At 36.7% G+C, this 22,452-nt stretch overlaps 1 protein-coding gene across 2 annotated transcripts in view; it reads left to right on the top strand.

The window, feature by feature from the left end:
* The window catches only part of LOC115433827 (fibroblast growth factor 14-like), a 109,147-nt gene extending 87,030 nt beyond the window's left edge, over positions 1–22,117 (top strand). For both annotated transcript variants that reach the window (XM_030155372.1, XM_030155380.1), the window contains exons 4-5: positions 16,156–16,354; positions 20,650–22,117. In XM_030155372.1, the coding sequence (XP_030011232.1) occupies positions 16,156–16,354; positions 20,650–20,798 (348 nt within the window). In that variant the 3' untranslated portion in view covers positions 20,799–22,117. The remainder of the gene's footprint in view (positions 1–16,155; positions 16,355–20,649) is intronic.
* Positions 22,118–22,452: the final 335 nt, after the last annotated feature.

Consider the following 22,452-nt stretch of genomic DNA (forward strand, 5'->3'; position numbering starts at 1 on the left):
ATTCACTCAGTCCTGTACTAACATTTAAAAACATTCAGGCTACAGGTTTAGACAGCAGGTCTTAATGCACAATTCGGATTTTTTGGTGAAATCCGATTTTTTTTGTGTGCTCGTTCATATTACACATTAACCCTGTAAAGCCTGAACTATTAAATCCTTGACAGAAAATTCCAGTTCTTTGAAACTGGAGTCTTTATTGGTCCTTCTGAACAACCAAAAAAATATGTTCAAATATCAGTTTCCATGTATGAGTTTTAATTTTGCATCATTTGATAAATTGGGTCTCAATGCTCAAATATTATTTTTGAACAAACAAAAACATAATATAACACAAACATTTCTAAAAAAAAAAAAAAAAAAAAAAAAGGTAATTCCTTTTCAAAATTGGCAAAGTTCTGCCTCCTTCCTCATTAACGACAGTCTTGTAGTGTCACTGGAAAGGCCTCTGGTGAAGGAAGTCCTCCCCCCTGGGTGGATTATCCATGTATTGCATGTATCTAATTGTATACATCAGGTTTTTCAGACAAAAAATATCACACTGATCATGCAGAGGGCTTCAAAACTCATGTATCAAATATGATACATTTGGCATTATAGGGTTAAATGTGACTTCTATCAGTTTTGATTATGAACTGAATGTGATCCTGAAGTGACCCACATGGGCTAAAGAGGTCCTGATGTAATACGTGACAACGCAGGCACGCACTTTGTTTCCGATAGTAAATATGTTTTCCCGGCACTCCTCCTTCTGGGATGCAGAATTGTGACGTTTGTTGCATTTCAAAGATGTAAAGGTCAGAATCAGAATCAGCTTTATTGCCCAAGTACGTGAACATATACTGAGAATATGGCTTCGGTTTTTCTTTGCTCACATGTTTCAACATAAGCCCAAAGCAACATGAACCCAATCACACTTGAACATAGACCTAATATAGACAAACATTAGACTAGAGACAAGGATGTCGGATAAATGCGACCTGGCCGTTCAGACTGAAGCCGCATTGCAAAATATCAGATATGTATTGGATTTAGGACCACATATGTAAGTGGCCTGGTTTGGATTTGAAAAAATCGGATTTGTGCTGTTCAAACTGTCTTTAACAGATCAGATACAGGTCACATATGGGCCAAAAACTCAGATTTGGGCCACATTTGCCTGCAGTCTGAATGTAGCCTTAGTCTCATGTGCAAACTGGGACATCACTGAGCTTAATTCCAGTTTGAAATACCTGTATTTAATTGTCTCCATTTTCTTTATTCTTTAGATATTGCACTTACTGCACTACAATAATCTCACAACTTTACTTTTCTATTAAGATACAACAATCATATCACAGTGACAGACAATCCTTAGTGCAGCCTCATTTCAGATGATTTTCTGTCTGCTATATGCGACATTTGGATTGTTTACTGTCACTCTGGATAGGAGAATTGATTTGTGGACTGTTTTTAGATTGATCAAGCCCGCAGTGAACTGATGAAATGTTAATGAACACAACTGGAGGCTGTAATCCTATTTTTCATATTATCATATTTTACACCTAAAATATGACACACTTGACAAACAGTACATAAATATGTATGAATCAGTCCCATCTCCGCTGGTTACATCATTAAAGTCCTACTGGCACCAAACTAGTATTGCAGAGGTTGTCTGTGATCTTAATCCCATCCGAATCTGCCATGTAGAAATTCCTCTGCCAATTACATACCCTATTTCAACAAACAGCAAACACATTAGTCCTGTTCGAACTGACATCTTATTTGCAGTATTTTGTTGTTTCCTCTACACATTTATTCTGCCTCTTTCCTGGTCAAAAGCTATGAAGGCTGTGTTTGTAATTAGAAATCAATGTGTTCAATTCAGGAGGCTCATGTTATGATCTAGAATGGAAATTCAGGATGGCATACATGATAGCATACAGTAAGGAACATTTTTCCATCTTTCAATAGTTTACTAATTATAATGTGTAATGTCAGTAATGTCAAAAACAGATTTAATAGCAGATCAGATGCACAAAAGACAGATATAAGGAGCTCAAATTGGGCATAAAATGTAGTTTAGATGTTCCCAAATCACACAAGGCTTCAAAAAGTAAAGAATACTAACATGTCTGAAGGAGAGTTTGTGCAATGAGAACCCATAAAGACCCAAACATCCACCGTCGACCAAAATTATCTACTGATGTAACTCTTTAATACCTGTTGTTCCACTAATTCTATCAATCCATGTAAATAATTGATGTAAAATACAGTTTGTCATCTTTTCGTGGTCATCAGATATGACCCATTTGGACGTTCAGAGGCTCCGTAGTTACCGTGGAAACACCGTCATCTTCTACAACATTGATTCACCAGTAAAACCCATGGAGTTGGATCAATGACAGTGGATGGAGACATTTGGTGTATGTTCAGGTATTTATATAGTTGCTAAAAAAGTCACTTTTTCTTCAGTTTTCTCTGTTTTTGACATAATAACCCTGAACTTTAATCTGAGTGTTTTTGAACATCTACATGATCAGTAAATTAAATATAAAAAAAAAATACTTGATTTTTACCAGAAAAAACACAAGACTTTTTGCTTTTCCTTAAATAATTTGTTGTGCAAATTAAAAAATAACTTAACTATACTGCTCCCTAAGACAATAGTTTTCCAAATAAAAATAGGAAATGCACAATTATCTTACAGCAATGACAATAAAGTTACTTTTTTTTGAACAACAAACAAATATTGGTACCAAAGATGAACATTTTAACAATATCAGTGGCTGCAATGAGCCCGTTTCCAGTGCACATCTCAGATCATTAAAGTGCAAACTGTGTAAACAGAAACATGTCCTTTTTCTTTTCCAGTCCAATCCTTGTCCATTCTCCAAACCTAAACTCTTTGTCCAGTGCAGTGACAGATCACCATGGCAGTAGATTGGTTTGTTGTACGTCCCTAAAATGAGTCCAGGGTCCGCCCACAGGGTGCTACATGTTCTAACCTGAAGAAGAAAAAAAAACACCTAGGAGTGATCCCATACCCCCCCAGCGAGCCTTTGCATCCCACAGTTTGAGAAACACTGAGTTAATGATAGATTATACTATGATAGATTATACTGAAAAAGTCACTTTCTCTCCAGTTTTCTCTGTTTTTGATATAATAACCCTCAACTTTAATCTGAGCTTCATTTCACATCTACATGATCAGTGAATTAAATATAAGAATTGATTTGGTTTCCACCAAAAAAAAAACATGAAAGACAGAGGATAATATATAATAAATGGTGATAAATCACTTAATAAAAGTTATGTAGAGAAAAAAAAAAAAAAACAAACTATTTTGGAAGTGCTTCAAAAGTAGCACTGGGTCTTTATGGGTTAAAGTACATTGAATAGAACACTTCTTGACTGAAATACATTTTAAAGACATTAATCTTTCTATAGCGCACTTCTACTCTGACTCTGAGACCCTGTGCTCACAAACAAACACATGAATAAGAAACGACATCAACAGCCATGACCCGGGGCCCCTAAGTGATGTATCACATGTCACCGAGTGTCATTCTACCTCAGTCAAGTTTCACTAATTACCCCTCCCATGGAGACTATTCTTACATTACCAGTTATTAGTTTGTTTATCTGTCAGGATTATGTGACAACTACTGTGCCAGTTTCCATCCAACTTTGAAAGCAGAGCCACAAAAGGGGGACGACCCTGGACCTTGAACGTCATTCTTAGTTCAATTTATTGTATTTATAAAGCACCAAACTATAACATAAAGTCACTTTTAACAGTTTACAGCAGGGCGTCAAACTCATTTTAGTTCAGGGGCCACATTTACCCCAATATGATCTCAAGTGGGCCGGACCAGTAAAATAGTACCAGTGAAAAAAGTAAAATTATATTATGATAATGTTTACATCTACAACATTTCCTTAAAAATCTGAATAATGTCAACAACTTGAGATTTCTGAAGAAAAACAAGTGCAGTTTTAACAATATTCTGCCTCAGTTTATCAGTTTATCATTTACACATGTGCCTTACAATTGACATTACAATTACAAATACACAAAACACTTAGAAACAGGTATAATATTGATAAAATTGCATTTACTTTTCTCAAGACATTTCACGTTGTTCGTATTTGTTCAGGTATTCACATTTTTTGTAAAAGGATAGTTTGTTAATGTAAACATTTTCATGTAGTTTTACTTTTTTACACTAAAACCAACATAAAATCTGCAGTTGTCATTATATATAGGTTATTATGATAGTATTTTTCTGGTCTGACCCAAATGAGATCTAATTGGTCTGTATGTGTCTGTATGGAACCTGAATTAAAATGATTTTTAGACATCTGATTGTTAATATCTTAAGTGTAATTTTTGCATTTCACAGCTTCACCCTACTTTTGGATTGGACCCTTTGGTGGGCCGGATTTGGCCCCCGGAGCGCATGTTTGACATCTGTGGTTTACAGTATAGTAAGATCATGTCCTTACACTATTATCTCCTCAAGGTCAGGAGATGACAGGAATTATTGTATGTTTAGTGGAGAAAAACCACCAACAGAACCCTGACTCACCTGTTAGAAGTGAATGTAGACAACTGGGAACCAACAAGCACACATACTGGGCAGGCTTTTGGGGCTACGTCAGAAACATCCAGCTCAGAGTTTCCCTAAGAGTCCTTATGGAGCGTCTGTCCTGTGACTTTTTTGCTCCGGCTCTAACACACCTGATCCAATTAAAAGCCTCACATTTTCATAACAGGGTAATTGGATCAGGTGTGCAGTTCTAAAGTGCCGTTCTTGACACGCCAAGAGCGCCGCTGTGCTGGGAATCAGATTCCTGCTTTGATTCATTGCTGGAGGACATCCTTACAAGTCCCTTCCCAAAACCACAGTCTTTACTCTTTTGTTGATGTACCCCGACAATTTTTTTTTTTTTTTTTTTATCCACCCCTCCGCTTCCCTCCTTCTCTCTGAGTTTTCTTTTCTTTAGAATGATTTGTTTACCCACAATTCCCCTGGGTAATTAGTGCTGTGATAATAACTGGTGTTGGAAACAAACACACCCACTCACTGAGCAGTGCACACAAACAGACACACACACATTTACATCCACTGTGGGATGAAAAACAGCTTCCTTGAGTTAAGTCGCCTCAGTTATGGTACAAGTAGAGCAGCTGCACCTCCACTTTTAAATTCAGGGACACGTCTGAAGGATGCTTCACAACGTTTTCCATCACAGAAACTGTAGGACGCTCATAATCATACAAAATATTTTCATGCATTTCTAATCACTTACAAGAAGACACTAAAGCAAGATAATTACATTATAGTCAGTAAGTAAAGTTTATTTATAAAGCGCTTTTCACAGCGAAAAATCACAAACAGCTGTACATAAAATGGGTGTAATAAAAGAACATATTTTTTGCTTGAATTAAGTAAAAAAAAATCTGCCAATGGAACAAGTGAAAATTATCTTGGTAAGATTTTTTGAAATAACATTTTCCAGATCTATTGTCTAAAAATAAGCTGTTATATCTCACTGAAAGTTACTCTTTAGGTGATTATGTCTGATTTTAAGAGTGATGAGATATTTTGACTAAAAATGAGAAAAATACACTTCGTAAGATTTAGATTTTTTCCAGTGTGGGAAGTTTCCGACGTCCAACTCTGTAAAATGCATTGGAATGCCTGTCCAAGCCAGAGGTCCCTGTTGCAAAGTGGGGGCTAATAGAAGTACCCCAACCTCACTGCAAACTACAACGTGACGTCAACACAACAATGGCAGCACACAGTGTGCAAGTTTACAATGAAAAAAAACTTCACAATGTATAATTAACTCATCGGTCATTTCGCTACTTCCGTCTCGTTTGCGTACATGAGAACATTGCAGTGTCGACAGTCAAAATGCCTCTTCAGTAACAAAGCAAATAGGAGCTTAAATCTGTGATCTCCATGTTTGTATTCAACATGGATCACCTGGAATACTTTGAGGTGGAATGTAGTTAACTCCAAGTAAGATATATTCTACCTCCCAGCAATCTGAAATGCAACATTAACCCCCATTTGCTCCCCGGGTGCCTGATATGGTAAGCCTACTGCTCCTAGTCTGCAGTGTGTGTGTTCCTGCAGGTTCTAGTGACGGGTTAAAAGCAGAAGTTCAATTTCAGTACTGTATACTGACAATAAAGGATCTTAATCTTAAAAGAAATCTTAATCACGTCCCGGAAAAGGACATGACATGAAAAACATACTATCAATATACTCTTTGTTTTGGCATAACGTGTTAAAACATATTACAAAAAACTTTCTCATGTCAGTCTGAACAGATGTGAAGCCTGTACTTGTATGTTATAATTTAGAATAAATCTGCCGCTTATCTGGAGTCTGACCTTTGACCTTCTTAAGAGACAAAATGGGAAAATATGCATGATACACACACGGGTGAACAGCAATATCTCATTACTATGTTGATGTTTAAAACCAAGGTATTCAATAAATATAAAATATTAGGATAAAGTAAGCCAATTATCAGTATGAATCTAAGATTTTGCTTAGATAACATTTGTTCTATTATATTATTGTTTAAAACTGTGCCATTTTGTTATCTTGTTTTATTTCTGCAACTTTCCTTCTTGTAAATAGGGTAGGCATAAATAAGCTGTTGTTTCAACCTACGTCTTTTCGCCCGTGTTTAATAGAGAATTCCAAACTGTATGTATGTATATATCATGTTCTGTAAAATGGACGAATAAATTACTACTACTACTATGTTTTAAAATCAAGTGTAAACTCTCACTTGTTGGTGTTTTTCTATATATTCTGATATTTGATCATTTCCATGTTGGGTGAGTTTTGTCAAATTCAGTGGAAAAATGAGTGGATGATACTTGAACCATGGTGTATATTCGTACACACTGAGATGTGTGTCAATATTCACATCATTTATTCATTCATTCATTCATTTTCCACACTGTTTAGTCATCCACAGGCTGATGGGGGTGCTGGAGCATATCCCAGTTAACAATGGGTCAAAGGCAGACACCCATGACGAGTCACCAGTTTAATAGTCATATCATTAACGGAATATTGGTTTTACCCAGCCTAGACTCACAATCCATGGTAATTCAGGTAAAAATGAAAAAGAAAAAGACATGTCTTGACTTGATCTGGACTAAATGTTTGTCTGATAAGAATTTTTTGAAATGATACCATATACACTGCTGCCCATAACGTTAGAATAATTTTGTTTTCAGACACATTCCTCTTTTTATTCCTATTTATACACATCAGTAATCCCATGTGACCATCTGCAACGATTACATACTCAGTTACACTTTACCTGTCAAGAATAAATCACATTGTCACAATCACTTCATGAGAAGAGGTAAAAATATTTTTATTCCATCTTAATGGAAAAAAGTGTGTATCTATAGATATATTAAGAAAAAAATAAATAAATAAATAAAAAGCCATGATCTGTTATGTCAGGGCGCATGTGTTACTTTTTTCACTGATGCTACTTCTAACAGCCTCACACTTTTATTTTTCATCCAAAATGCAGACTCTATTTCGATATGCAGCATATATATTTAAAAAAATCTAGCTGTATTCATGTATTTTAATAACAAATAACATTACCATCAATTTGTATTACACTGTTTACATAAATAAATTCATATACCTAATGAGATACAAATATGCCAGTCAAACGTTCGATGAATAAAACAAGTAAAATCCTGGTTCTAAATTGCATTTCTTGATGATATCTACAGGAATCAGACATTTCTCTAAAAAAATAAAACAAATTGCAATAAAGGCTGAACATGAACACTGCACAGCTGAAATGAATCACTCAGACTATTTTAATAACTCGATACAGAGGCTTACACTTCTTTTCACATCACATGTAGTGGCATATACTCATGTCATACAATTAAATTGTAGCAAAATCAATCAAACATGATTATTTTAGGCAACAGGATAGATGAATAAATTAGATTTACATATTGTGTTTTAGGTGTATAAGTGCTGTCTCATTCTTACATGTTTCTTTTATTTATAACATATATTCATCACTGTAAATGGATTATATTTTAAGTAATCTAAATAAATAAACATACTATACATTTAAGTACATAAATAAGTGTAATACTGCTTTAACCCTATAACGCCAAAGGTATCATATTTGATACATGAGTTTTGAAGCCCTCTACATGATCAGTGTGATATTTTTTTTCTTGAAAAACCTGATATATATAATTAGATACATGCAATACCTGGATAATCCACCAGGGGGGAGGAATTTGTTCACCAGAGGCCTTTCCAGTGACACTACAAGATTGTCATTAATGAGGAAGGAGGCAGAACTTTGCCAGTTTTGAAAATGAATTACCAATTTGTTAGACATGTTTGCATTATATTATGTTTTTGTTTGGTCAAAAATAATAATATTTGATCACTGAGACCCGATGTATCAAATATGATACAAAACTGAAACTCATACATGGAAATTGATATTTGAAAAAAACAAAAACAAAAAAAAATGGGGGGTTGTTCAGAAGGACCAATAAAGGCTCCAGTTTCAAAGAACTGGAATTTTCTGTCATTGATTTAATGGTTCAGGCTTTACAGGGTTAAAAGCTGCGTCGCTGTCTAAAAATCCATTAGCTATAAACCTAGGGACTGGAAGTCAACCAGTCTGTCCATCTTTAGCCCATAAGTGTCAGAATGTGAAAACACAACTTGCCGTTAGTCGTTCAGCAGCCGAGGCTGAGGTCACAGGTCTAAATGTTTTTTTTTCCTCATGTCAGTCATCCAGTTGTTCAGCTCAGCTATATTAGAAGGTCTGTGAAATCTGAGGTGTGTAATAGGAGAAAACACAGTGTCGTGGAGCAGGAATGTAAATGTTTGTGATCTTTACCGTCTGAAACAGCTGCCACTCAGCCTGGCGTGTGTGTAATTCTAAAGATAACAACAATGCGAGGCGTGCAGGGGTATTCACTCTGCAGAGAAACGCCAAAGATGGAGAAAGAAAAAAAAAAAAAAAAAAAAAAAGGTAAGCGATGAGGAAGAAATGCAAAGATAAGAAAAAGGAAAAGAGAGCGAGTGAGGAAGAGAGAGAGAGAGAGAATCCCCTGCTGTTTTTCCAATCAGGAGGCGTCGTCCTCCTCACTGGGTGATTTATTCTCTCTCCTCTCCTTCATGTCCCAATTTCCAAACCCCCGTCCCACCCTCTGTTTCCTTTCATTCATTCTTTTCTCCCTGTCTTCTTTCTGTGGGCAGCTTGTGAACATAGCTATTTAGAAATGATGACAGAACCACATCGGGCCAGCTGGTGTTGTTAAAATGACTCACCTGTAAGGCTCTTAGGTTTTCAACCCAACTCACTCTCACACTTTACTTTCTTCTCTGAATTCACTCTCAATGCTGAGGAGAAAGAGAAAGGAGAAAGGCTGTGTGGCTGCCGCTGCCTCAACATCAAATATCTTTGATTTTAAAGTGATGTACGACCTCGCTGACCAACCTTAATAAGTGTCTGCTGTGGCTCTTTGCACACCAGCAAAGATTATTCTCCTTAACAAAATGAATAATGAATCTGGGTTTCAGGTCAAGACTAAATGTATATTATTAGTTTAATTAATTCCAGAATGAAAAATATCAGGCTCTGAATGGAACACGCGTGCTGTCAGGGTTAATAAAAACCAAAAGCGAGGTTGCCAAAGGAGAAAATTCGATTTGGAGTGGTGTGTTTACGTGTATGTGTGTGTCACTGACAATAAATAGAGCATTCATTCATTATCACCTGTCTTGTGTTGTTGCCAGCCAATCATTTAGTCACATTTCATATCCCAGCAAGCCCTCCTGCACCTCCCTCCATTCATCCCCTGGAGCCACAAGTGTGTGTGTGCATGTGTGATGCTTCACCGCTGCCTCCTGGTGTCACATCACCCCTCCTTTATTAAAAGAGTGTGTGTGTGTTGCCATAAGAGGATATTTCACATTATATATTATATTACCAATGCAAGTATTTGTGAGCATTTCTCACTCTCATTTTCCACCCCCCACCCCCCCTTCACTCCTCCACCCCACCCGCTGACCCCTCCCTCTCAGCGCTGGTTGGTTGCCACGGCTACAGTGTCGCCTCTCTTCCTCATGTTGCTATGAGACTCGGACCGACAGACCTGAGCTGAATGACAATGTGTCTGTGGCTCTGGCAAGAGGCCCACAACAACCAATAAGAGGAGGTCTAGACAAACACTTCCCCAATCTGGGGTCTGGGGACCTGGCGGGAGATTGTTTGGGTTGGCAGGGGCACATCGGCCATATGAGGAATACTTTATTAACAGCATTTCTTCATTTCCTTGGCGAGTACGGCTTTGTATGCTAAATTAGTCAGAGAGTTCCCTCATGCCATCAAGACGTGATAAAGAAATTGCTCAAAGAAAGATTATAATCAGAAAAAAAAAAGGGGGGGGGGGGGGTGTAAAACCAAAACAAGCCCAACTTCGATTACATTATTGCATTAGCAGCAGTGGAATGTAAGATGTTTTCATGATACGACTGTACTGTTAATAATATTAACATTTTAACCATAACAGCTATTCGAGGCTTATTTCTGTCCTTAAAAGAGTGGTATTTTGCTTTTTCTAAATGGAATTATGCATTTTCAAACATTTCCCTGTGGCCTACATAAACTGTAAATGCCTTGCTTGGGTCTGAATTCTTCATTAATTCAACTCCACAGGTCCATCTTCAACAATATTTCTGAGTAATGACACCAGAAAGGTTGTTTTGAGCGCTGGCCCTTTAAATGCATATGAGCTGCTCCAGGTTGTTGGCTGTGCTGATCCGTCCCATTCAACCAACAACTGAATATTTTAGGTAATCAGCTCGAAGTTTGGACATATTTTCAGTTTTTACTACAACCGCTGCTGCTGACAAACAATTATGGCGTATGCGGAGAAATGTTCGTCGGAAGTCTTGACCTTATATGTGCAAATGTCGTGACATAACTAGTTATAGATGCAACAAATTAAGCAGGAATTAAAACAGGTTGTAAAAAATCCACTCGATTTTTGCCAAAATGAATATAAGGATAGCTTTGCAGCACCTGGAGGGTTCAAATTCAAACTTTTGGAACTATTAGGGTCCAAATACACAAATAAATTTACCAAAGACTAATAACAGTGGGTTTAGCTAAATATGACCCCTTTAAATTTAGATGAAAAGAAAAGAACATTTACGTCTCTGTCGTCATTTAGTCGTTTGAAACTTCATTTCTAACCTGCATGCAGTAATAACGAACCTTCCACAAGTTTTTAGGATGTTTTTACTGTTATCGACACGTAACGGTGACATGAAAACTTCTGCGTTATATACGGGTTGGTCCAAATAAGGTATAAAATGTCACTATGTGCTGAAAAGTATCATACTTGACTGTAATTGCTTATTTAGTAGAAGATGTAGTCTTACAAAATAATTGCTTTTTCATATTATTGATAAAATATAAACCTATTTTTTTAATGTAACTTCTTAAAGTAGTAGCAGTTCGCACAGTACTTATACTTTTTTCCTGATACCTTTACACTGTTTGTAGACTGAAGACAAAACCTGTGATTAAATTTATCAAGAAAAACAGAACTCAGCACTGTACTTTTTTATTTCCATTTGCCTCAGACACTCACTGGCCACTTCATTAGGTACACCTGTTCCACCATTTATGAAGGCAAATATCTAATCAGCATGTAGACAAAGCTAAGAGGGTCTGTTGAAAGCAAACCAAGCATCAGAATGACAGGGGGAATGGGATTTGATTGGTTTGAGTATTTCAGAAAATGATCTATTAGGATTTTAACACACAACCATCTCTAGGGTTTACATAGAATGTGCCAAAAAAGAAAAGAAAAAAAAAAAAATAGAGACCAACTGTTCTCAGGGTGTAAATGGCTTGTTGATGACAGATTTCAGGGAATAACCAGCCTGCTTTGAGATGATAGAAATCCAAGTGCTCAGTGTAACAAGTGGTTATTTGACTTACGTGAGCCTACAGAGGGAACAGACTCACAAAAAATGGACTATAAAGATTAGACAAAGGCAGATGAAACATTCATCTGGTTGGGTCAGATTAAAGTATCACCAATTTAAGATGGCGCAGGGGATATTTTCTTGGCCCTTGTTTCCAACATTATTTTTTTTAATTTTTTTTTTATTATTTTTTAATTTTTTTTATTTCGAACATGCAAAGAAAATAAAACAAAACAAAGCAAATTAAGACATAAACAAAATATTATACAAAACATTATAGCCTTCCTGGGTCTTGTTTCCAACCATGTCCATCTTTGTATCACCTCACTGTGCCCATCCTGTGATGTTTATTTTAACCCATAAAGACCCAAACAGCCACCGACAACCAAAACCATCTACTGATCTAAACTGTTCCATTCCTGTTGATCCACTAATCCTATCAATAATTGGTGTAAAATACAGTTTTTCATCTTTACATGGTCATCAAATATGACCCATTTGGATGTTTAAAGGCTCCGTAGTTACCGTGGAAACACCGTCATCTTCTATAACATTGATTCACCAGTAAAACCCATGAAGTTAGATCAATGACAGTGGATGGACACATTATATTAAATTAAAAATGAACAAAAATGAATAAAGAATCTCCAAAATAATACATAATGTGGAAAAATAAGCAAAAATTTACTAAAATAAAATTTAAAAAATAAATAGAATAAAATAAGCAACAAAATGAACAAAAAGTAATGAATAAAATGAACAAAAATTAATAATAAATCGACAAAATAATAAGTAACATGAACAAAATTAGTCACAAACTGAACTAAATTGAAGATTTTTTTTTATTAATAAAAATGAATTTAAAAAAAAAAAAACCTTGAAATATCGATTCATCAGTAAAACACATGGAGTTGGATCAATGACACACTGGGTTTATGTTCAGTTAATGAGATTTTGCTGAAAAAAAAAAAAAGTCACTTTTTTTCAGTTTTCTCTGATTTAGATATAATAACAATCAACTTTAATCTGATCTTTAATGAACAGCTACATGATTAGTAAATGAAATATAGGAAAATACATGATGTTCACAGAAAAAATGCAAAATACAGAGGATAACAGCATAATAAATAGTGATAAATCATTTACGAAAAGTTCAATAATGACAGAAATATATTTTGGAACTGTTACCAAAGTAGCACTGGGTCTTTATAGGTTAAGCAGGATAATTTACAGCTTAAATCTAAACCTGAATATTGCTTTCCAGAATGCATTTATATGGATTTGTCCCAGAAAAGCTTTAGTGAAACCTGAATTTTGTAAAACAGTTTGAGTTTTTTGCCCTTCTGAAATACAAGATATACAGTGTTGTGGAAAAGTCTGTGGCCACCATTTGTTCTGTTGTTTTTGCAAGGTTATAATTCCCATTTAAAGTGTTTATGAAATGTTTCTAGAGTCTAAAATGACAAATGTTTAGTGTGAATATATTTCCACTAAACAGGGTGTTTACTCCTTTGTTCACACAACATGAAATCTACATTCTCATTCATTTTCTTATTTAACACATCAAATGTTTATTATTTGTTGCTGTTTTGTTAGGGATTAGAGGTCACACTAACTACTGTCTTTACTTATTGAAGCCATTTAACTCTAACTAAATATTTGCATTATATTCCTGTTTCATCTGTACTAAAGAGACATAAATATGTATGCTTATTACAACCCCACAAAATAACAGCACTAAAGGCAGCCTTAGATATTCGCACAGTACTGTTAATGTCATTTCTGACTAATTTCCGACATAGAAAACATTTAACTCACATGACACAACAGCTGTGTCCCTGGCATATTTCCACATATTTTCACAAACATGAACAAATGGCCAGAAAACGACAATGAGACGCTCTATTTTTAGATTATTTTTTGCTCCAAAGCAGTTGATGGAAACCTGCCCAATTTTCATTTTCTTTTTTGCCTCATTTCAAACATTCACTCGATAATTTGATGGAAATGCGGTGAGTGAGTTCTCAGTCCAATTTATCACCTTTTCGATGCAGTGGAACGGAGGATTCACATCTTGAATGCCCTGACCACAAATCTGCAGCGAATGGATGATGCTATCGTGTCAATGTGGACGAAAATCTCCGAGGACATTTTCCAGCAGCTTTTTGAATCTATGCCATGAAGAATTAGGCAGTTCTGAAGCTAAAAGTGGGTCTAACTTGTAAGAAGTGTCTATTAAAGTGGCCAGTGGGTGTATATACGTGTAACATATCGACTTTCTCAACATTGCTTGTGAAGTTGCAATTTTCTGACTCGTACTCTGACTTTATTGAGCTTGACGTCTCAGACAGCTTCAGTTTTGACCTCCTTAAAAGATGGATGTTTTATCTCTGCCTGTCTTTTTATACTCGCTGTGGCTCAGTAGTGCAAGCGGACGCTAGGGAGAGATGATTTCTCTTCCGGTAAGAGTAACACCTTGTTTCTGCTCTGAAATATGCTCAGCTGGAGGCGCTGGCATCCACTGCAAAGGGTTTTGACACATAGCAGCGGGGCTGTTGTGGGTGGGAGGGCAAGATCTTTGGGGCTCCTTTTCGTGTCACTAAAATCAATCTGTGTTTTATCTTTTTAGTTTGTTGTTTTGTGTGTAAAAAAGTGAGTGGCAGTGGGAGCAACGCAAGTTTGAGCCATATATCATCAGTCAGTGTCTGCTTTTGGTGTCGGTTAGATTTATATCAGATATGAGAGCAGAGGACAGATCACAGGAAGTGTTAAATGAGGGTGGATTTTGATGGTTGGCAGTAAAAGCAGGACATAGATAACTGTAGTTTTTTTTATTTTAATCATATTGCTAAAATTATTCAGGTTGTTGCTAATTACAGACCAGGGGTGTCAAAGTCACTTCAGTTCAGGGGCCACATTAACCAAACTTGACCTGAAGTTGGCTGGACCAGGGAAATAATAACATAATAATATATAAATTATGTCAACTCCAAACTTTCCTCTATGTTTTAGAGTGAAAAAAGTTTAATTATTCGATGAAAATGTTTACATCTACCAACTATCCTTTAAAATAATGTAAATAACATGAAGAAACTGAAATTTCTTAAGAAAACTGAGTGTAATTTTAACAATATTATGTCTCAGTTTATCATTTACACAAGTAAATTACTTACAGATCACAGTGCATCTACAAATACACAAAACATTTAATAACAGGTAGAATATTGATAAACTTGCACTTCAGACACTTCAAAATGTTCATATTTGTTCAGGTTATTTGCGTTTGTGTAAAATGATCATTTGTTTTAATGTAAATACAGTAAAATGACATGAAAATGTTTACGTTTACAAAGAGACAAATTTTTAGTTGTGAGTATTTACAGGTTATTATGATAGTATTTTACTGATCCAACCTACTTGAGATTAAATTGGTCTGTATGTGGAACCTGAACTAAAATGATTAATATCTTTAGTGTAATTTTTGCATTTCTCTAATCCATCCCAGGGGCCAGACTGGACCCTCTGGTAGGCTGGATTTGGCCCCCGAGCCACATGTTTGAGACCTCTGCTATAGGCACTACTTGTAAAATGTATAGGTCTGAATTCATGTATTTTACAGTCCAGTTTTTTCATCAAACACATCACATATAAAAACCTTGTACATAAGTTATTTTTGGTCAAATTACTTGAAAATTGCTGCAATGTAAAATGCAGTTTCTTGTAGTTTCTTTTTGCAATCACTTTTTATGCCATCTCCTATAAAAATAATTGTGTAATTATGGTTTTTGCAAAGTCTTCCTTTCCACTGAACAGGTGTTCACAGCCGTCTGTGGAATTTCTAAAGTACCAGCTACTATTTCATCAGCCCACAATTATTTTTCCTATCATTCACCGCATAAAAAGGGTTCATCCTAGTTTAAGACATAGATATTTGAAATATAAAACATTATATTATTTGGTAGAAATATTGACAGTGATAGTAAATAAACTGGTTCTGTATTTCTTCTAAAGGTATGACTGGTGATTTTAAAATAGACCTTGAAATAACACTACCTTTGCAGATCTGCAGCTGTGGTTAAATACTGTACTGTAATGTCTCTTCTGTCTCCTCTTTGTCTTTGTGTCCCCTCAGGAACTGTTTACAGCAGAGTGTAAGTTTAAGGAGTCGGTGTTTGAGAACTACTATGTGATCTACAGCTCTATGCTCTACAGACAGAAGGAGTCGGGCCGGGCCTGGTTTCTGGGCCTCAATAAAGAAGGACAGGCCATGAAGGGCAACAGGGTCAAAAAGACCAAACCAGCTGCACATTTTCTGCCTAAACCTATAGAAGGTAACACACAGCCATACACAAACACACAACAAACCAGACTTAACATAGAAAAATTGGAGGAGGTTAATTTCTTCCATAGGTAATCCGACAGATAAACTGCTTCTACAGTATGAAGCTCCATCTGCTCATAGTTGAATCAAATATATATAAGAGATTAATAACTGCAATTGAAAAACAGCAAAAGTCTCTCTTGAAGATAGAATGAATGAATGAATGAATATTTTATTTAAGTGTCATACGCATCCATATAGGCTTATATGACACTATTGACATTCAAAACAGGAAGATGACCAACATATAAAGCATATACTCATCCCAAGAACAGTTACGTAAAACAAGGTCCTTTTAGTTTGGGATATAGAGTTCTTTGTCTAAGTTTTCATGCCTTCCCCAAAACTCTTGCCAAACTATATACAGCTCTGGAAGAAAATTCAGAGACCACTGCAATGTCCTCTGAAATCAGCATGTGTGCATGTTTGACAGCCATTCCATTCCTGTGTCTGTTGAATTCCAACACAAGCACACCTTATTCTACTTAATAAACACCTGATCCACGTCTTATTTAAGAAGGAGGAGTATAAACACCACTACTGAGGCCATCACTATCTTCTTACAATAGGCAAAAACAGTGCTATTAGTACTGCAAAAGAAACTGGAATCCAAAAATAACTATTGAAAACTACTGGACTTCTGCTCTGGCAATGTCCCCAAACTCTGAGGACTGGTTCTCCTATCAGGACAATGCTCCTGGCCTCAGCTAGGTCAATAAAAGTGAGGATGACGGACCACCAGATGAAGACCCTGTCATGGCCAGCCCAATCTGCAGACCTGAACCCACTTTGAAAACTTCTGGAGGAAGATGGATGGTCACAAGCCATGAAACATTATTGAGCTTCTTGAATTTGTATGGCAGGAGCTGCATAACAGTCATCCAACAGCAATGGTGGAGAACCAAGACATATGAAAGCTCTCATTGAAAACCAGAGTTATTCCACCAAATATTAATATCTGAACTTTTCCAAAGTCACAACAATAGTATTGTGCTGTTTAGAAATGAATACAAAGTGGTTTTCTTGCATTATCTGAGCTCTGAAAACACCTGCATCTTTTTTGTTATTATGACCGTGTGTCGTGTTTTGCAAATACACACTCCAAATAACATTATTTTTATTTGGAATTTGGAAGAAATGTTGTCAATCGTTTAGAGAATAAAACAAAAAAAATGTTCATTTTACTCAAACACATACCTTTACATGATAAAATCAGAGAAAGGGATCATTGTGCAGTGGTCTCTTATTTTTTTCCAGAGCTGTATTTCATTTTCAAATAACCAACTCAACATATCCCCATCAGACATCCAAAACAAATCGGGCGAAATTAACTACAACTCCCAAAGTGCTTTTCAGTAGGAAACATCCAATCACACAGCTTAGAAACACAGTCCACAGGCTCCTCCATTAAAAATCAGAGCTTCACAAGATGTTCCCACATGTCTCCTCTCAGATCAATAAATACTCCACAGCAGATGTTGAACTCCTCCACTGTTTTGTTCTGCATTCAAGGTTAGATGAATGAGATAATGGACACAATTTAATCATATCCAGAATGTCATCTGCATCTTTCATATGCTCTAAAATTAAAAATGTATGTTAGCTGTTCCAGTAAAAGAAAGAAGTTCCTAATTTTATATAAATGATCACCTTTATCTTAAAAAAAAAAATGTTCCTTATAAAAAACAAAGATGCATTTCATTAGTTTTGGTCACCTAAGAAATAACCCTCAATGAACTCATAATATATACCTTTTGTTTTGTTTGCATTATTGTTTCCCATCACAACCATTGTTAGACATTATTATTAAAAGCTGAGTGGGAGGGAGGGTGGGTGTACTAAGTATTTCTTTGCTTACATTCTATTTTATTGTTTTTACCAAAAAAAAAAAAAAAGGTACATTTATATGTTTCAATGAAATATACTTACAGACAAAAAGAAAACACAATCCATAGTTTAAACAAAGACGCAAAATGGTGGAAACTGCTGCTTTTTTCAGTCCAATATGGCGGAAGTGTAGCTCTGACATGGAACAAACTATTAGCTTTTACTTCTAATCGTTCTAAATTGTCTGACAAGAGTGAAGAGCCTTAGAGGGAAAATATAAAAACATGAAACTGGTGTATTTTTAGAACTGTTTTCAGTCTAAAACAGCAACAACAAAAAAAAAGTAGCTGTGTTGAAATGGAACAATAAGTAGTAGCAATGTAAGTTTCGTCTCCATGGCAACAATGGCTGATGCTCATGGATACTGTAGTATTTTGACCATGGGTGTGCAAAGAGAATTCCCCAAGTGGCCACTCAATGGTAACAATAAAACTGTGGTTTAAAACCTAGAAACTGAAATTCTAAAACAGATGTCCATAAAACTGATATATACCTGATAGGCCGGATATTCCACATTTGTCGTCTGTTTTTGTAACATCAATGTTTCATGTGAAGGTCAGTGGTTTGGTTATAATTGAGAGTAAACTCAGACACCAGAAAAGTTTTTTTTTTTTTTTTTTACATTGGTTGGAAAGAAGAGTCATCACATACAGTCGAGGAAAAAAATATTAGACCATCAGAATTCATCAGAAACAATGGTTACTAACTCCTGTGTGTATCATGTGGCTAAAACAGACAGAAAAGAAAACATGGAATGCCTAAAAGCACTGTTTTTGGCAGTAAAATGCCATAGCTATTGACGTAAGAACTGAAGTGATTTTGGTTATTATCAAGAAAACTATGGAAAATGGATAGATAGCTTTTAAATTAAACTATTATGAGCTATTTTTGTTGTTATCATTATATTTGTCCAAAAAATGTACCTTTAGTTGTACCAGACAATAAAATGAACAAGAAATTGAAGAAAACAAGGGTGGTCTAATATTTTTTTCCACGACTGTATGAGTCCAGCATCCAGCTCTAACAAGACATCTACGATTTTATATTTAAGATTATAGATATTGAACTTAATGGAAAATAGAATAGAAAAAACTATCCAGCCGTGTTGCCAACTTAAGCAGGGTACACACATAAGGATTTTCTAAATCTGAAGAGATGTTTCATCTGTTACAGATCCCACACATGAAGATAAAAAATCAGGCATTGAACAGTTTTGATCGTACTGTGTGTGGTGTACCCCGATAATCTCAGCACAGCACACCACACACATAACGATTCTGTCCCAATACCGATCTAGAATCTAGTCCTCCAAGCCAGAAATCTCGCGCGACCAAACGTGATCTAACAAAAACAAAGAAGAAACATGGCAACAACCGGAAAACAACACGCAACATGAAAGAGGACATACGAGAGATGGGAATGATGGTGTTCTTGGGACTACTTTTGATGGAAAAATCCTGAACTAAAAAAAGAAACCGGTCAGGTCAGCCATGCTTGTTTTTATTTACGCCTGTTTCCTTGTTCCTCAGTCAGCTCGCTTCTTGACTGGCTACATTCTATTCCATGTCACAATTCACGTAGTCAGGACTCGGGAGTCGTCGGCTTTCCTCACATGCATGAAGATTTTTGGTCATTAATATAAAACAAGTTTAATATTTACGATTGTCAGCCCTGACCTGTTTCGGAGCCGACTATCAGGACAAATTCGCTCTTACCTCACCTCAGACCACAGGATAATCTTATAAAACATAAAATAATCTGGCGTTTGCCATCCTTGGTAAGGAAGGGGGAAAATCGGCACAAAAACAGCCAGATTATCTTCATGTGTGTACCTTGCTTTAGCAATTAGGTCTCACTGGCAGGTTTTGGGCAGATTTGGACTCTGTTGCAGAGACTTACAAATGTTTGTTCTGAATGTGTCCCTGGCTCTTTGTACTGAATGTGTTCATGGAGAGCGGCAGCGTTTAATCGACCAATCAGCAATGCAAATGAGCTGTGAATGGGTGTACCTGAGGACAAATCACTGTTGTTTGCCAGGGAACACCTTCTCCTGGCAAATCAGTTTCAGTCATTTTTTTGGCAAAACACAATTTCAAATCTATATAATAAATAATAATGCAATGACAGTCACAAACCTGAAGATCATCAAGCAACTTTTCAAACACATTTTTGCTACTTTACATTGTACGCACAGTAGATGTAAATCTGAAGCTGTTTCTTACTTGACTGAAATGCTGTATAACTTTTGCTACTGTTTCTTTCTTTTTTTTCTCTCTCTTTCTTGCTAATTACTTCCTTTCTCTCGCATCTATTCCTTCCATTCCTCCCTAACCCTCGCTCATCTCCTTCCTTTTCCAGTTGCGATGTACCGAGAGCCTTCGTTGCATGACGTAGGGGAGGCGGTGCCTAAACTGGCCGTGGGGCCGCCCTCCAAAAGCACAACCAGCGAACCAGTGGTCATGAACGGCGGAAAGCCAGTCAACAAACCCGACAAGGAGGAGACATAACCCCGTCCCCCCACTTCACCCCACCCCACCCCCACCCCCGGTACAAACAGAAGCCGGGAAATAAAAGCCAGAGCCTCGCCCCACTGCTGCACCCTCAGAAAACTAAACTGTCTTAAAAAGTACTAAACTCAAACAGCGCAAGTTGTGACCGGTCAGCAGTGGGGCCACAAGTCCTGCCTCACCTTTCTCCCTATTGGTTGGAACTGGTGTTGTGGGCGGAGCATGAGAGGCTGGGAAAAAGAAGGTGATGAAATAACACAGGAAGAAAGCAGTAAAGGCGGGCCGGATGTTTTGTAACCAGCCCCGTTATGGGAGACAAAAGACTTCTTAAAACATATAGAGAAGAGAAAATACTATAAAAGGACAGAAAGTCATCTTCACCGGTATTTTTCTGTGACAATCTGTAAGAATGAGGCCCCTTTTTTCCTCTCCTGATAGTACTGTTTTCTGTTGCCAGCTGTGCTTCTTGCTTGTCGGTGGCTATAGACACACACACGCACACACACACACACACACACATACACACACACACACACATAACCGCCACCTGAAATCGACCAGTTGGATTCGATCTTTAAGTAAATAAAGGACAGATTAAAAACATCAGCGAAAAGAACACTTTAAACTGCAAATACTGATGATTCAGAGGATGCTTAGTCATCGATCAATTACAAAATTTGGAGTAGGATGCGCTGTACTAAACTTCCAGTATTCTTTACAGGCCCATCCTTTAACACGTCCCTTATTTTAACTACTATATATCTGTTTCCAGTTCTGCACATTTGTTTGAACACCATGTAGCTTACAGCATGTTTGTCTTTTCCGTACTCCCTGATTATCTATTTGTTAGGTGGTTTGCTATTCTGCACACACAAAGCACTAGTGATTATCGAGCTGCATTGTCATACAGAGACAGATTCTCACTTCTATCTCTGTCTGACAAGCTTTTTCTGACCCTTTACTTATGCTATTATTTCCACACGGCTCACAAAAGTGCAGCTCAGGAGAGGAACTCAAGTGTCAGATGAAGAGTTTCGGCATCAAATTGCTCAAGTCGGCATGTAGCTGAACGCTACAACTAGAGCGATTTACATAAATTCCCTGTTTGTAGCAACTTGGAGTGTAGATGGAGGGGGGGGCATGCTAGTGTGTAAGTAGCATTAGCAGTAGCAGTCAGTGTTTACATGGAGTAGCAGAGCAGACATTGTAGGCAGAGGGAGGTCATGCAGAGTTCTCAACCATCATGGGAACCTGCAGGTTGTGTGTATTTCTGTTGCCTTCCCCGATACTTGAATTTAAAGGTAGGAATAAGGGTAAGAGTAAACAGGGTAAATGAGGTTGAAGCCACGATGTGTAGGATTCACATTTTCTCATGTAGAAATCACGATACTGTATATGGACAGTCGAAAACCTACACTCAATACTGGTGATAAATGTGGAACAAGATCACGACGGAATTTGTGATGAACCAACAAATACCCAATGTTGACATTACAACAAAATTAAAACTCACAAAAAAATGGAGATTTAAGTGAAGATAGACATTTTTCCAGGGATGTAAGAGTTAAGTTCAATCAATCACAAGTAAAACTATGGTTTGCATGAAACCCCAGAAGAACACCAGGATGGTTTCCCTTCTTTTAAGATGATATAT

The sequence above is a fragment of the Sphaeramia orbicularis genome, chromosome 2 (genome assembly GCF_902148855.1).
Source record: "Sphaeramia orbicularis chromosome 2, fSphaOr1.1, whole genome shotgun sequence".
Lineage (NCBI taxonomy): Eukaryota > Metazoa > Chordata > Actinopteri > Kurtiformes > Apogonidae > Sphaeramia > Sphaeramia orbicularis.